This window comes from Gorilla gorilla, chromosome 14 (assembly GCF_029281585.2).
Source record: "Gorilla gorilla gorilla isolate KB3781 chromosome 14, NHGRI_mGorGor1-v2.1_pri, whole genome shotgun sequence".
NCBI lineage: Eukaryota > Metazoa > Chordata > Mammalia > Primates > Hominidae > Gorilla > Gorilla gorilla.
The window spans coordinates 109895933-109909993 of NC_073238.2; the positions used below are offsets into that span (position 1 = coordinate 109895933).

The following is a 14061-nucleotide window of genomic DNA, read 5'->3' on the forward strand; positions in this document are numbered from 1 at the left end:
AATTCAGGGGGCACAACATCATGCCAGATACTTATACACATTTAACACGTATATTTAAGAGTACTGAAAAATCGAGCATGCCTGCCTCACTATCCTAGAGGGGAATTTTTATTTATATTATAAAGCTGGCTGGGTCCAGTGGCTCATGCCTGTAATCCCAGCACTTGAGGAGACTGAGGCAGGAAGATCCCATGAGCACAGGAGTTCGAGACCAGCCCAGGTAACATAGTGAGATCCCATCTCTTCAAAATAGAATAAAATAAATTTTAAAAATTAGCTGGCCATGGTGACACAGGCCTGTGGTCCCAACTACTTGGAAGGCTGAGGCAGGAGGATCGCTTGAGCCCAGGAGGTCAAGGCTACCGTGAGCTGTGATCACATCACTGCACTCCAGTCTAGTCAACAGAATGAGACCTTATCTCTAAATAAATTTTATATATATATATATATATATATATATATATATATATATATATATAAAACCATTGAAGTGCATACAATCAGTAATGTGAATTCTGAGGCGTAATTCACAGATTTTGTGTATCCTTCACCATTGTAAAAAGTGCGAAAATTTTATCTAAATGAAAATTTTAATTCTACCATTAAAAAACTTTTAATTTTTAAATTTTTTCAACATCTACCACTAAAAAAAGTAAATAATTCATGACCTCTAAACATTTTGGACAAAGTAGGCCTCTCTTTGGGGTACTTATTTGGGCTTCTATTTTGTTGAAGGAATAAAGTCATGCTAATAGATATAGGAGGAGGAAGCAAGATAAACACTCAGGTGCTGCTGTAAGATTAGTGACCTCCAAGATTTAGACTGGGTCCCAAATCCCTGAATAATAAATAAATCAGCATGAGGAGAAGCCCACAGGTCTCGAACTTGGAGAGGCTGGTTAATGGTAGTCATGAGCATTCCGAGGGCTGTGATAACAGAAATGCAGTCCCACTTAATGCTCCAAATGTTATGACTGTAGTTTCAAATTAACTGGCAAAGTGGCGCGACGTTACAGCTGTAATAGCGCAGAGGTCCTCCAATGACTTTCTAATAACAGCTGAAATCAGACCGATATTTGTATAGTCTCTGCAGTTTACAAATCCTTGCACGTTGCACAGTGCTTGGACTGAAAAGTATTTGTTAAATAAATCTACACAAGATGCTTTCCAGAACAGTCTTCTTTAATCTTCACAAAAATCATGTAAAACAGAGAGGGTAGGAGTAATTTCCACCCCACAGTGAAGGTGATTCAGTTCATAGATACACGGCTTCATTGTCACTAACATTCGTTAGGCACTGACCATGTTGCTACACCCAGTTTCATGTACTAGGAATGTATTAACATGCTTAATTCTCATAAGATTTCAATTTGGTGGGTATGAATAGTATCCCTATTTTACATATAAGAAAACTGTGACACAGAAAAATTAAGTAACTAGGACATGAATATGAATGTAACTATAATCAGCTATAACAATTAGTAACCAGCACCAGGACTGAACCCAGGCAGTTAGCTTGAGTTCACACTTTGAACTACAGCATCTGCTTGGAGACTTGCCTGTGTAATAGCACCTATGTGCTCTGGCCTTGGTCAAAAAGCTAGTCAATGGCCAGGCCAAAGCTGTGCCTGTGTTCTCTCCAGGCCGCCTCCCTGCTTCTATGAGGGCGGTTATCATTTGCACAATGTCACTCAGGCCTCCCCACAAGTCCACTCAACGGAGCAGGTTGGGGACTTATAGACACAACTAATTCTCCCTAGGAACCCAGGTCAGGAAGGCTAGCCTCAGAAGCAGGACAGGTAAGAAGCGCATAGTGCAGAGGCATCAACCACTTGGAAACTACTGGGTATAGTTGGGTATACCTAGGAAACAAGCTACTGAAGATCTATATGGCAGGTTCAATAAAGTCTCTATTATAGAACCAAAAGTCTACTTCAAAACCACAGAGTTAGAAACTGTTCTTGAAGGGGAGTTTACATTTTATCAATCTTGGCTTTTAATTAACCACATATTATCTTTCAGGGAAACCTCACAGTCAGGGTATGTACAAAAACCCTGTGTTTCCAGAAATGAACGGGTTTCCCAATGAAAGAAAGAAATGCACAGCCTGTCTCACGTCAGAGTATTCCTGATTACAAAGATCCCTCTGAAAAATGGCATAACCTAACACTATGTAAACACAGCCAATGTTTAGCAACTATTCAACTACATTTAAACATACAGGGAATGCAGGATGCTTCACTTGCCTCACAGCAAATGGATTCCTAAAGCATTCTGTAAAGTGAACATTCATTTATTTTTCCACACACATATAAATTGGAATAAAAGATTGTATGCCCCCCCTCCCCCCGCATATTCAGATTTTCTCTGGTAGGAGAAAAATATCAGTGAAGTTTCTTGTAGAAAATGAATCAACATGCATAGTGATTTTCTTCCCAGCATCCCTTCCATTTTCAAAGACGGAAATGTAATCAGATCCTAAATGTGTTGTTAACAAGACATACTTACTGAGAAACTTGGTGTCAGACTTACCTATTGGATTTCTATCAAAGAATAATACCGGAGCTTTCAGAATTGACTCAAACATTTTGTTGTGCAAAGTTTGTGAAGAGTTAACAAGGACGTAGAATACCAATAGAGATCTTGCTATGCCAAAAAGAACGGTAGCTACAGTTAAACCTGAAATAAAGAAATATCACTTAGAGAACACAGCATATCTCTAGAGGCATTTTCTTCAATAGTTGCTAAAGCAAGCCAGGTAGTTTATAAAGATGTTACTTAATTTATTCCATAAAGCATCTGGATTCTACATAAGTATAACTTATTTACAAAATACATTGACAAAGAAGGATTAAAATAGTTTATTTTTCTCTCACTGAATGGAAACTGCACAGAAAAGAAAAATCAGGTGTATAATACAATTTCATTCTAGGCTCTCCTAATTCAATTGCAAGTTCTATTAAAAACTCAGAAGTAAGATAGATAATCATGAAGTGTAGTTGATCTTCTCCATATTCCAAATCTTATTATTTACATTATGTCCCATAATCTAAAAAAGGTGGTATGTTTTGATACCAACATGTGATATTAACAAGGAATAGGAGAAATGATTTACCTTTTCCTTGTAGAAAATGCCCAAGTAGCTTTAAAGAATTTAAAAATACCATATTAAGTTGCATGTGGAAAACCTCTTGAATAATTGAATTGCAAGAAAACACAAATTATATTTTAACATAAGATAATTAATCTAAATAAGCAACTAATCCCCCACTGTTTTACATAGACACAAGACATTTTTAAATGAATAAAATAAATCATACATTTTATTAAGACATGAATGAGGATCCATTATTCACACAGAAATTAAAAGAGCTTTCCTAACATCTCTTAATTCACAATGCTAAATACAGTGGGGGTAACTTCTATAACAAATATTTCCCTTTCAGATGACATGTCACTGTTATTTAACCTCTGAAAGCAGCTCAAATTCCTAACTCCATCAACGGGCATTATCCTTAGCCTGCCATCCTACACGAACATAATAGAACATAATAGATTTCCTTCTTCCTTTAGTTTCCACATAGTCCATCAGTTGGAAGGTAAACACCTAACGGATTTAGATTTCTTAGCAAGTGATCGATGAAATAAACACCAAATTTCACTGAGCAGGTTCTTACAAAGATAACTCACTCTATCTCTGAGGAAAGCTTGTAGGAGCATTTCCTGTGGAAATATTTAAAATTTTAGATGAAGATTTCCTTTAAACAGTATGTAATGCTACATACATTCTAAGCACTCTTGTGAAAACAGAGTGCGGCGTTAATATTAGTCTGGCAAGCCAAATGTTAAATTAATCACACAGTTGGGGACGCGATAACATTGTGATCTCAAGGTAAGAAATAGAAGGCATCCTAATTCCCAGACACTGGATTTTTCCCTGCTCAGCTTCCCTCTTAAGTAATTAGTGAAGCCCAGGAGATGAGCAGTGCTGAAGGGAGCTTTGCATACCTGGGAGGGAATAATGCTTTTATTTTGGGGGCCTTGCTGCCAGAGGATTTCATCCAAGTTCAATAAAAGCCAGGGTTTATTTAGACAGAATTGGAACAATCCGAACCACAGGGTGGGGATCCGTTTCTAATCCCCCTGCCCATCCGTATAATGATATAAGATTTAGCTAAAGCAACCTATTAGAATAGACAATAGCCACATATTTCCAGTGGCTGATTTTCTGAATGCTCAATCCTGGTTTAACTTTCAAAATCCAGTACAGAGCAAATTAAGAGTCTTCAGTCAACCTCTCTTCTAGTAGATTTTTAAAATAATTATTCTAATTAATTCACAGAGTAAATTCGACTGAGACTCCTAATCTGTTAAGACATTACTGAATTACTCCTGGAAGCCCTAGTTACTCACACAGGCTCATTGTAAGCACCTCAGCCTCTCATACAATACACCAAATGATTAAACTTTACCTGAATAAATTCCTAAGTACCAGTTAAGATCTAGCTTCTCGGTTACATTTCCTCCTCCATTTACAGTGACATTTAGCATACTTTGTTTGTTTGCCCTATGGAACATGGGGAGAAAAAAAATATTAAGCTATATATGGAATTTAGATAAATACATTTTTTTAAAAATGAACCACAATTTGGGAGAAATGCTTCATGCTGGAAAATGATTCTCAGCTCACATAGTCTTGTGTATATCTACCTTATAAAAATTCAATTTAAATCACAACTTTCAGTTCCCGAAACTGTCTGTGAACATGATGCCGCGGATCAGACATGGGTGGAGACCACCGCAGGTTACACTCCACCAGCAAGCACTCTAATTTTTCTTTGGGTAAACTAAGTGAGGATTAGAAGAGAAGGATCAACAAACACCTCCCTCTAACTCTATGGAAAAGCGAGTCTTCTTATTGATTTTGGAGTATTTCATACATCAGACCAGAAATAACTTACCAGTATGAAAGCCACCAATCTTGAAGAACATAGGCAACCTAGGAGGGGAGAAACAACAAAGACAAAAATCAAACTTGGGCATGACTTACCAACTCAAAACTCTCAATCGCTAACATGGACAACCGAAAGAAATCCCTCAAAGCTGGGCGTGGTGGCTCATGCTTGTAACCCCAGCACTTTGGGAGGCTGAGGCAGGCGGATCAACTTAAGGCCAGGAGTTCGAGACCAGCCTGGCCAACATAGTGAAACCCTATCTCTACTAAAAATACAAAAATTAGCCTAGCTGGGTGTGGTGGCACATGTGCCTGTAGTCCCAGCTACTCCGGAGGCTGAGACAGGAGAATTGCTAAACCCCAGAGTCAGAGGCTGAAGTGAGCCAAGATCGTGCCACCGCACTCCAACCTGGGCAACAGAGCAAAACTCCGTCTCAAAAAAAAAAAAAAAAAAAGAAAGAAAGAAAGAAAGAAAGAATAAAAAGCTCAGAGAACTCGCATAGTTCTTCCAGCTCAGGTCTGTGCCAAGCCCAAACTCCCAGATATCAAGAGTTCAAGAAAACGCATATTCCATTTTAAAATCATTGAAAGATACCCTTTTTTCGCAGAAGGTCTTTGTAATGGACACGAACACCAGTAGGCAGCCCTCACTTTGTTCCCCAAAGACAGCACATTTCAATTCAGACCCCAAGTGAACTGCAAGATGCAGTCATAATAGCATAAACATAGGTACTGTAAATATCATTTTGAGGGCGCAAAACAAATGTCATTATTTACCTGAGCTGCAGTGTTTAGGAGAATAAGGAAAATGATGACAATCCAGTGAGCACCAGCTCTGAAGTAATTCTTATAGGCCTGAAAACCAACTTTTCCTTCAGAACGGTTCTCCTCTGATAGCGTAACTGGGACATTCTCTGTCTGCAAAGGAAAAAAGGTGTTAAGAGACAAAACAGTATACAAAACTGTTCCCAAAGATGACAATGCACTCTGTTGACAAAGCTGTGGGGAAACAGGCAGAAGTCCAAAATGATCCATCTCCTGTGGAGAAGGGTGTGGAAATATCTAGCCAAATTATACATCCACTTATTTTTTATTTATTTAATTTTTTTTTGACTCAGAATTCTGCTCATGTTTCCCAGGCTGGAGTGTAGTGGTGCGATCTCGGCTCACTGCAACCTCTGCCTCCTAGGTTCAAGCAATTATCCTGCCTCAGCCTCCTGAGTAGCAGGGATTACAGATGCCTGCTACCACGCCTGGCTAATTTTTTGTATTTTTTAGTGAAGACAGGTTTTCACCATGTTGGCCAGGCTGATCTGGAACTCCTGACCTCAGGTGACCCTCTCACCTCGGACTTCCAAAGTGCTGGGATTGCAGGCATGAGCCACCACACCCAGCTATATGCACTAATCCTTGGACCCAGCCATCCCACTTTCAAGGTTCTACTAGAGATAAGGAAATATCATTTGTACATTGTGGCGTGGCTTGCTGGAAGGATGACATCAGGATGTTCAGCACTTACCTAGCACACCCAAATTCAAGTGTCAATACAGAAACTTGTTCCAAAATCATATACAAAAAGATATGGAACTCTCAACTGCATCACTCAAGATGGAAACATAAAAGAGCAGGGGGTCAAAACATGAGCTCAACACAGTAACTGGGGTCAAGCAGTGAGTCTCAGTAACCAGAGTTTGGAAAGCAAGGGATAGCATATGATCCTAATCTATTTGGTTCCTGAGTTTCAGAAATTGACTCCTGATAATTTGGCATGTGAGGGCCTAATCTGAATATCTGCAAGAATCCTTCAGGCTCCTGGATTTGGATAGTCAGGGTTTGTGTGGCAAGGAATATCTATGCTTTTAAGTGAGCTCTGGTACATTTCTGCCCGGAGGACTTAGAAGGCATGAGATTCACATACTCTGAAGATGTATTGAGCAGCTCTATGCTGGCCACTGGGAACACCAAGGTGAGTAAGATGCAGCTCCTATTCTTGAAAGGTAAAGAAGGAAGTTGGGCTGCTGCATGTCAGGAACTGTTGGGTCTTTGCACATGCTACTTCTGGCCTAACATAAACCATCTGACAACAGGGCAAAATACCTCCATCAGCCACCTGCAGCATCAGAACATTCCAACATACAGGAAAAGTGGCTACTTTCATGTGGCCCACAGCAGGACTTTCTCTAAGGGGGTCTTCAAATTATGCCTCCAGATGCAAAGAGAAGTCGGGGGCCACCAGACTAAGTAGGATTTCACTACAGTAAATTCAAGAATTGTAGTATTAGTGTGAGTCACACACAGCTTAGGACTTGCACCAGCATACACACCCGCTACTCATCTCCTTGACATTCCCCAGCCTACACACAAAGGATAACTCCAACCAGGGATGTTTGCCTTGGTTCTGTTTTAATCTACCAATATCATGGAATAGAGCCCTGAAACCACAGAATCCACTTTGGGACAAAAGATGAAGCTTTGAACAGAGTAGACCAAAGATCCATAAGGCCATTAGCAGTGAACAAAACCAGGCCGTGTTGTAACAGGAGGTGAACTCACATCTTGGCTCTCCAGAGCACCATCTTTCAAGGAGGGTCTAGAAGATTGTTGAGACCAAACCGAAGACTCTGAGAAGGTACGATTCCTCAGTGTGGGAGTTCCTGGAACTGGAGGTTGTTCACTTTCCTCGTTGTCCTTCTTTAAAAGGGAGCCAAAATCTATACCAGATTTTAGGAACTCAGTGTAAGTCCCCTTCTGCACCATTTTACCCTAAAATAAAAATGAAGAATTTCAGAGAGATACATGTGCAGGTGATAATGTTAACCTAATCTAATTCTAATCCAGAAAAAGTAACTGATCTTAAGTTATGATTATACTTAGGTCTGGAATCCTAGTTGACAAATCTAATACAATTCAACTTGATACACAACTGAGTGTTCTGTTCTCAGCCAGACCCTGTGTTAGGTCCTGAAGAATATTTTTAAAATGGTAATAGTGTGTTACAAATGGCGATCATTATCACACAGATGTTGGTGGCCGTATTGGTAGTCTTATTACAGAACATGAAAACTGTGATAAACCTTATGCAATAAGAATTGAAGGAATGAGTAAATTGAGGAGGATATTCCAGGAAAGAAACCTAACACTGATAGGGAGGTAGGAACAGGCATATCTGCACAGGTAGGAAGCACTCCACAAGCCTCCACTGGCCATGGGCCCTGCTGGAAAAAGGCGTGTGGGAACCAGACTTGGACATAGACCCCATGAACTGCACCTTCATGGTCTTTACTCTAAAATTGCCCCACAGGCCAGGTGCAGTGGCTCACACCTGAAATCCCAGCACTTTGGAAGACCAAGGCAGGTGGATCACCTGAGGTCAGGAGTTCGAGACCAGCCTGGCCAACATGATGAAACCCCACCTCTACTAAAAATACAAAAAAATTAGCCGGGCATCTGTAATCCTAGCTACTCGGGAGGCTGAGGCAGGAGAATCACTTGAACCCAGAAGGCGGAGGTTGCAGTGAGCAGAGATCAAGCCACTGCACTCCAGCCTGGATGACAAGAGCAAAACTCTATCTCATAAATAAATAAATAAATAAATAATTGCCCCAAAGACTCAGGAAGTTCCTAATTGAAAATTCGACATTCCATGGGACACAACCTTGCACAGTTTTCTCTCCTTACAAAGTCATAGAAAATAATGCACAAATATCTTTACTATTTGTGTACCCCATGAAATGAGACCCAACTGATTTCCTCAAACAGCAGCAAACAAAATATTAGGCAAACTCCCAGAATACAAAACAAATCAAAGGAGAGCAGCTCCTGGCTAAGGCAAGTCAGGTGGGGGAAGGTGGCCAGGACCCTCCCTGCTACCCCAATCCTCCCCACCCCCAAAAGGTGGGTCCACTGAGGAAAATCCAATGACACCTTGGGCCCTTTGGACCAGTTTGATAACTGGAGAATTCAAAAATGCTTCATGATACATTGTGTCTTCTTCCACACAGGAGGTAAAAGTGACACACCTAGTTTGATGAAATGACCACTTTTCACATAGTATCTGTAAGACGCACAAGGAAACTCCTACTGGTACTGAGATGGCAATTTTCCTCAGAAGCCGAGTACTGAGGAGCAATGCAGAGTGGGTTCCGAGGGGCAACCGTGCTCTGTCTGCTGTTAGGGAAGGGGCTGGGTCGACAGCAAGAAGCAAGAACGGACACACATTCATCCTGGGTGCCCACCAGTGGAAAAACGGTTTGTGTGTGTGTGGTAGGGTCTCAGTCTGTTGCCCAGGCTGGAGTGCAATGGCGCGATCTCGGCTCACTGCAACCTTCCCAGGTTCAAGTGATTCTCCTGCCTCAGGCTCCTGAGTAGCTGGGATCACAGGCAAGCGCCACCAGGCCCAGCCAATTTTTTTGTATTTTCGGTAGAGATGGGTTTTCACCATGTTGGCCAGGTTGGTCTCGAACTCCTGACCTCAAGTGATTCCCCCCCCACACCCTGACCTCCCAAATTGCTGGGATTACAGGCATGAGCCACCGCGCCTCGCCAAATGGTTGTTTTGGAGAAAGATTATTCTACCACCCACAGATTTTACTCTAATGTACCAGCATTCAGGTTTTGCCACACTAGTCTCAGCCCTCTGCATAAGAAATTACTTGTTTTCAAGTTTTAGGAACCCAGGCTCCCCATTCCTGGGGGAGTGGGGAAGAGCCAGCACACGGAACCACTTCTGAAGAGGCAGCAGTTCTGCCTTCGATAATCCTCTTAAGGGTGAGAATTCACTTGCCGGGACTTCAGTGGACAGATTCCTCACTGTTCTTTAGGCAGCAAGGAGGGGCTTACACACAAGACTTGCAAGAGCTTTGCTATCATTATATACCCCGTTTGTTGCAATAATGTGAAATTTATCTCCCTTGGAGAACGGTGCACACAGATCTTATAAAATATAATTAACACTCGTTTTTGTTATTTCCATCTTTTTATTAAGAAATTGTGGGAGGAGAAACATTAAAACATTTGAAGACACTAAGGGGGTTTCAGACCCACAATCAGGAATTTGACCAGGGCCTGGAACAGAGAAGGGTTAAGGACCAGGGTACTGAGGCAAGAGGCAACAAGCCAAGGAGTGATGCATGAAACCACTGCTGGGCTGAGAAGTTCTCACTAACCTCCATGTCCCCGGCCACGCTAGCTCTTATAGGTTGAATGGTGACCATGACCCCCTAAAAAGATATGTTCGAGTCCTAATCCTGTTACCTGTGAATGTGGCCTTTTTTTTCAAAACTGGATTTTTGCAGATACAATCAAGACAAGATGAGGTCATACTGGAGTAGGGTGGGCCCCAGGTCCAGTGACTGATGTCCTTATAGGAAGAAAGCCAGAGACACAGCGACAATGCCATGTGACAACAGAGGCAGAGACTGAAGGGCTGCACTGCCAGCCAAGGATCAACAGTGAGTGCCAGCAAAACCCCAGAAAGTGGGAGAGGCGAGGAAGGATTCTCCCCTGAAGCCTTCAGAGAGAGCACAGCCCTGCGGACACCTTGATTTTGGACTTGCAGCCTCAGAACAGTGAGACAATACATTTCTGTTGTTGTAAGCTGCCTAATGTGTGGCACTTTGTTCTGGCAGCCCTAGGAAACTGACACACTAGACCAACCCCTTATTTCTGTCTTGTGAACCACTAAGACTTCAAATTACTTCTGCAGTAGCTCCTCCAGCCAACAACAAAGAGGATCTCTTAAAATCACAGATCAAACCATGTCACTCCACTGCTCTGGACTGTCCAGTAGCCTCTGTCCTAATTCCAGGGCCTCTGACCACTGCTCTGAGCCCACCTTTCTCCAGGCTCTCCCTGGCTTGCTCTGCTCCTCCCTGATGTTCCTGTAAACACACCAGGTAACTTCCAGCTTTAGGACCCCACTGCCAGTCCCCTGCCTCAGATGCCCTCCCCAGGTGACCACATGGTCAGCACCTTCACGTCATTGTACCTCAAGTCCCAGCGAGGCAACCCCACCCCTCTATTTCCTTCCTTGCATCTATCTCCAGGAAGAATGTCAGCCCGACGATGGCAAGGACTTTGTCTTACTTATAGCTATACCAGCTCTCACACATATCAGGCACTCAAAAATTCCTGTGCAGTGACACTAACTGCTGGCTATTCCAGGAAAGTGGGTGCTGTGACTAGGGATTGCTCAGTTATCCAACTGTGTTGCTGCTATTATTATTATTTTTTAGTTTTTATTTTTTTGAGACAGAGTCTCACTCTGTAGCCCAGGCTGGAGTGCAATGGCATGATCTCGGCTCACTACAACCTCCGCCTCCCGGGTTCAAGCGATTCTCCTGCCTCAGCCTCCTGAGTAGCTGGGACTACAAGTGTGCACCATCATGCTGGGCTAATTTTTTGTATTTTTAGTAGAGATGGGGTTTCACCGTGTTAGATAGGCTGGTCTTGAACTCCTGACCTCAGGTGATCTGCCTGCCTCGGCCTCCCAAAGTGCTGGGATTACAGGCCTGAGTCACTGTGCCCAGCCATTTCTGCTATTAATAGAAGAGGATCTTTAGCCAAACTATGCATGACAATTAAATGGATACAAACAGGTCTTAGAGTCTGTAATTTCCAAATAATATAATTTGAATTAAGTCATGGAAGAGGTAAACAAAAAGTTCTAAATTAAAACAGCATCATTTTCTTTAACAATGTAGTAACCTTGAGGTAGCAATTTTACATACGTTACGGTAATATGGTTTAGCATGTAATAATGACATTTCTACAAGTCTTTTGAGTTAATACTTAAAAACATGAATCCCAGCTCTGAGAAGAAAGGAACATGAAATGGAGGAAGAAGAAGGGGATTCAACACACCCAAGTACTTGCAAGTTCGGGAGACCTCTAGAAACTACTTACATCTTTCAATATCAGAATCTGACTTGCAGCTTTGAGGTACTGCAACTGATGAGTCACTAAAATTGTGATCTTCTCATGCAAAGTTTGACAAATACACCTATAAATGTAAAAGGCACAGGGTGAAAAAATGCATGAATGGGGTGCTCCACGTTGAAAAACATACATTTTGAAACCGTAGTCAAAGACAACACAGTAGTCAAAGATCTAGAGGTTAAATACAAACTAAATACAAATATAAGCCAACAAAGCCAGCTAGGTCCTCAAAACCACTAGCAGCAAATACGAGCCTTGCTGTGGTGAAATCCTCAAAAGTTTTCTGGGAAGGAGGCAATAAGTGTAATTTTTTTTCCTAAAACTTAGTTTAACATAGACATTCAAAAACTTGACTTAACTAAAACACTAATTATTTTATTGCTGTGTAGGATTGCAGGGGAGAAAGAAAGATTGAGGTCATGTAACGACGTGGCATTTTTCTTGGACAGTTTCTTAGATGATAATTTATAATGCACATATTAACGCCCCCCCACCCCCCACAAAAAGGCTTAGATTCTTGGTAACCTTTGCCAGAGTGCATTTTCCAGACTCTTCTTCAAAAATAACACTACATAGGAAAACAAATGCTAGTGACATGTGACTCTCCACAGTATTCTTGGTCTCATCCAGGAAGCAAAACTTCTCTCATTAGTCCTAAACAGTCTGAATAAGAAAATGGAAAAACAGAATCCAAACAGTCCAAACCATATGGCTCAAAGATAAGACCCACCTCAGTATTCAACCATCAAGTTTTCTGGCGTTTGTTTGTTTTCTACGGTACCCACTCAAAGTTCTCCTACATTGTAAACGTAGACTCCTGGGAGCTACAAAAAAAAAAAAATTAGCCAGGTGTGGTGGCACACACCTGCAGTCCCAGCTAGAAGGGAGGCTAAGGTGGGAGAATCACTTGAGCCCAGGAGGTTGAGGCTACAGTGAGCCAACATCACACCACTGCACTCCAGCCTGGTTGACAGAGTAAGACCCTGTCTCAAAAAGAAAAAAAGGAGAAAAAAAAAAAAGAAAAAAGAAAAGAAAAGCATTAATCTGTAACAATGGCCAAGAACATAACCCATGCTCAGTAAGTGTTAGCCCTGTCCTCCAGTCTTCCTCATACGCAGCCACTGCTTTTAGAAATTCAGGACTGAGAAGTCATAAGCAAGTATTTCAGAGACAGTGCCTGTGATCAGAACCACAACTCCAGACTGCAGATATGTAAACTATCACTTCACCCTTTACGTCCAAAAGGATTATTTTTTCCCCTTTCACATATCTTAGTTTGGCTTATTTCAAAACTAAGTTGCTCAATCTAGTATACCTCTTCAGGTTTGGTACTTATACCCCTCTTCAGGTTTACTACTAAAGCTTTTAATGAAACTGTTTCCCTTTATTTCAAGATTGGCTGCCATTAATCCTTTTATATACATATCTAAAGGGAGATGTTAATGATCAAATCTGATGGGTGCTATGTCCAGTATCAGCCAACTCAAAGGTTTCAAAATGTTTTCTTCCTAACATCTTCCGTTGTAGATGAGATAACAGAAATAATTACACTAACATTGTAATTGATGGCTTGAAATTTTTTCTAAATTATGCTTCTTAGGCAAATCTCAAAAAATACTTTCCAAATTATTAAGAGTAAAAATCTTCCAGTCATGCCATAAAACAAACAAATAATAAGTGATTGATTTAGCAATGAGCTATTTAACTCTAATCCTACATAAAGACTACGTTAAGAGGCCAGCCCTGGGGGCTCACGCCTATAATTCCAGCACTTTGGAAGGCTGAGGCAGACAGATCACTTGAGGTCAGGAGTTCAAGCAACATGGTGAAATCCCATCTCTACTAAAAATACAAAAATTAGCTGGATATGGTCACGCATGCCTGTAATCCCAGCTACTTGGCTGGCTGAGGCACAAGAATTGCTGGAACCCAGGAGGCCTGCAGTGATCCAAGATCATGCCACTGCACTCCAGCCTGGGCAACAGAGCGAGACTCTGTCTCAAAAAGGAAAAAAAAAAAAGACAACATTAAGAGCTGACACATACAATGTTGGAGGTGACACAAGTGAGAAAGATATAGTCAGTTGGTGCAGTGGCTCACACCTATAATCCCAGCACTTTGGGAGGCTAAGGCAGGAGGATCTTTTGAGCCCAGGAGTTAAAGGCCAGTCT

The 14061-nt window shown here is 41.5% G+C and overlaps 1 protein-coding gene across 3 annotated transcripts in view; it reads right to left on the bottom strand.

The window, feature by feature from the left end:
- The window catches only part of ABCC4 (ATP binding cassette subfamily C member 4 (PEL blood group)), a 283972-nt gene that overhangs the window by 141607 nt on the left and 128304 nt on the right, over positions 1-14061 (bottom strand). For all 3 annotated transcript variants that reach the window (XM_055360589.2, XM_055360590.2, XM_055360591.2), the window contains 6 exons: positions 11858-11954; positions 7508-7717; positions 5732-5872; positions 4962-4999; positions 4473-4567; positions 2533-2679 (listed from right to left, as the gene is read on the bottom strand). In XM_055360589.2, the coding sequence (XP_055216564.1) occupies positions 2533-2679; positions 4473-4567; positions 4962-4999; positions 5732-5872; positions 7508-7717; positions 11858-11954 (728 nt within the window). The remainder of the gene's footprint in view (positions 1-2532; positions 2680-4472; positions 4568-4961; positions 5000-5731; positions 5873-7507; positions 7718-11857; positions 11955-14061) is intronic.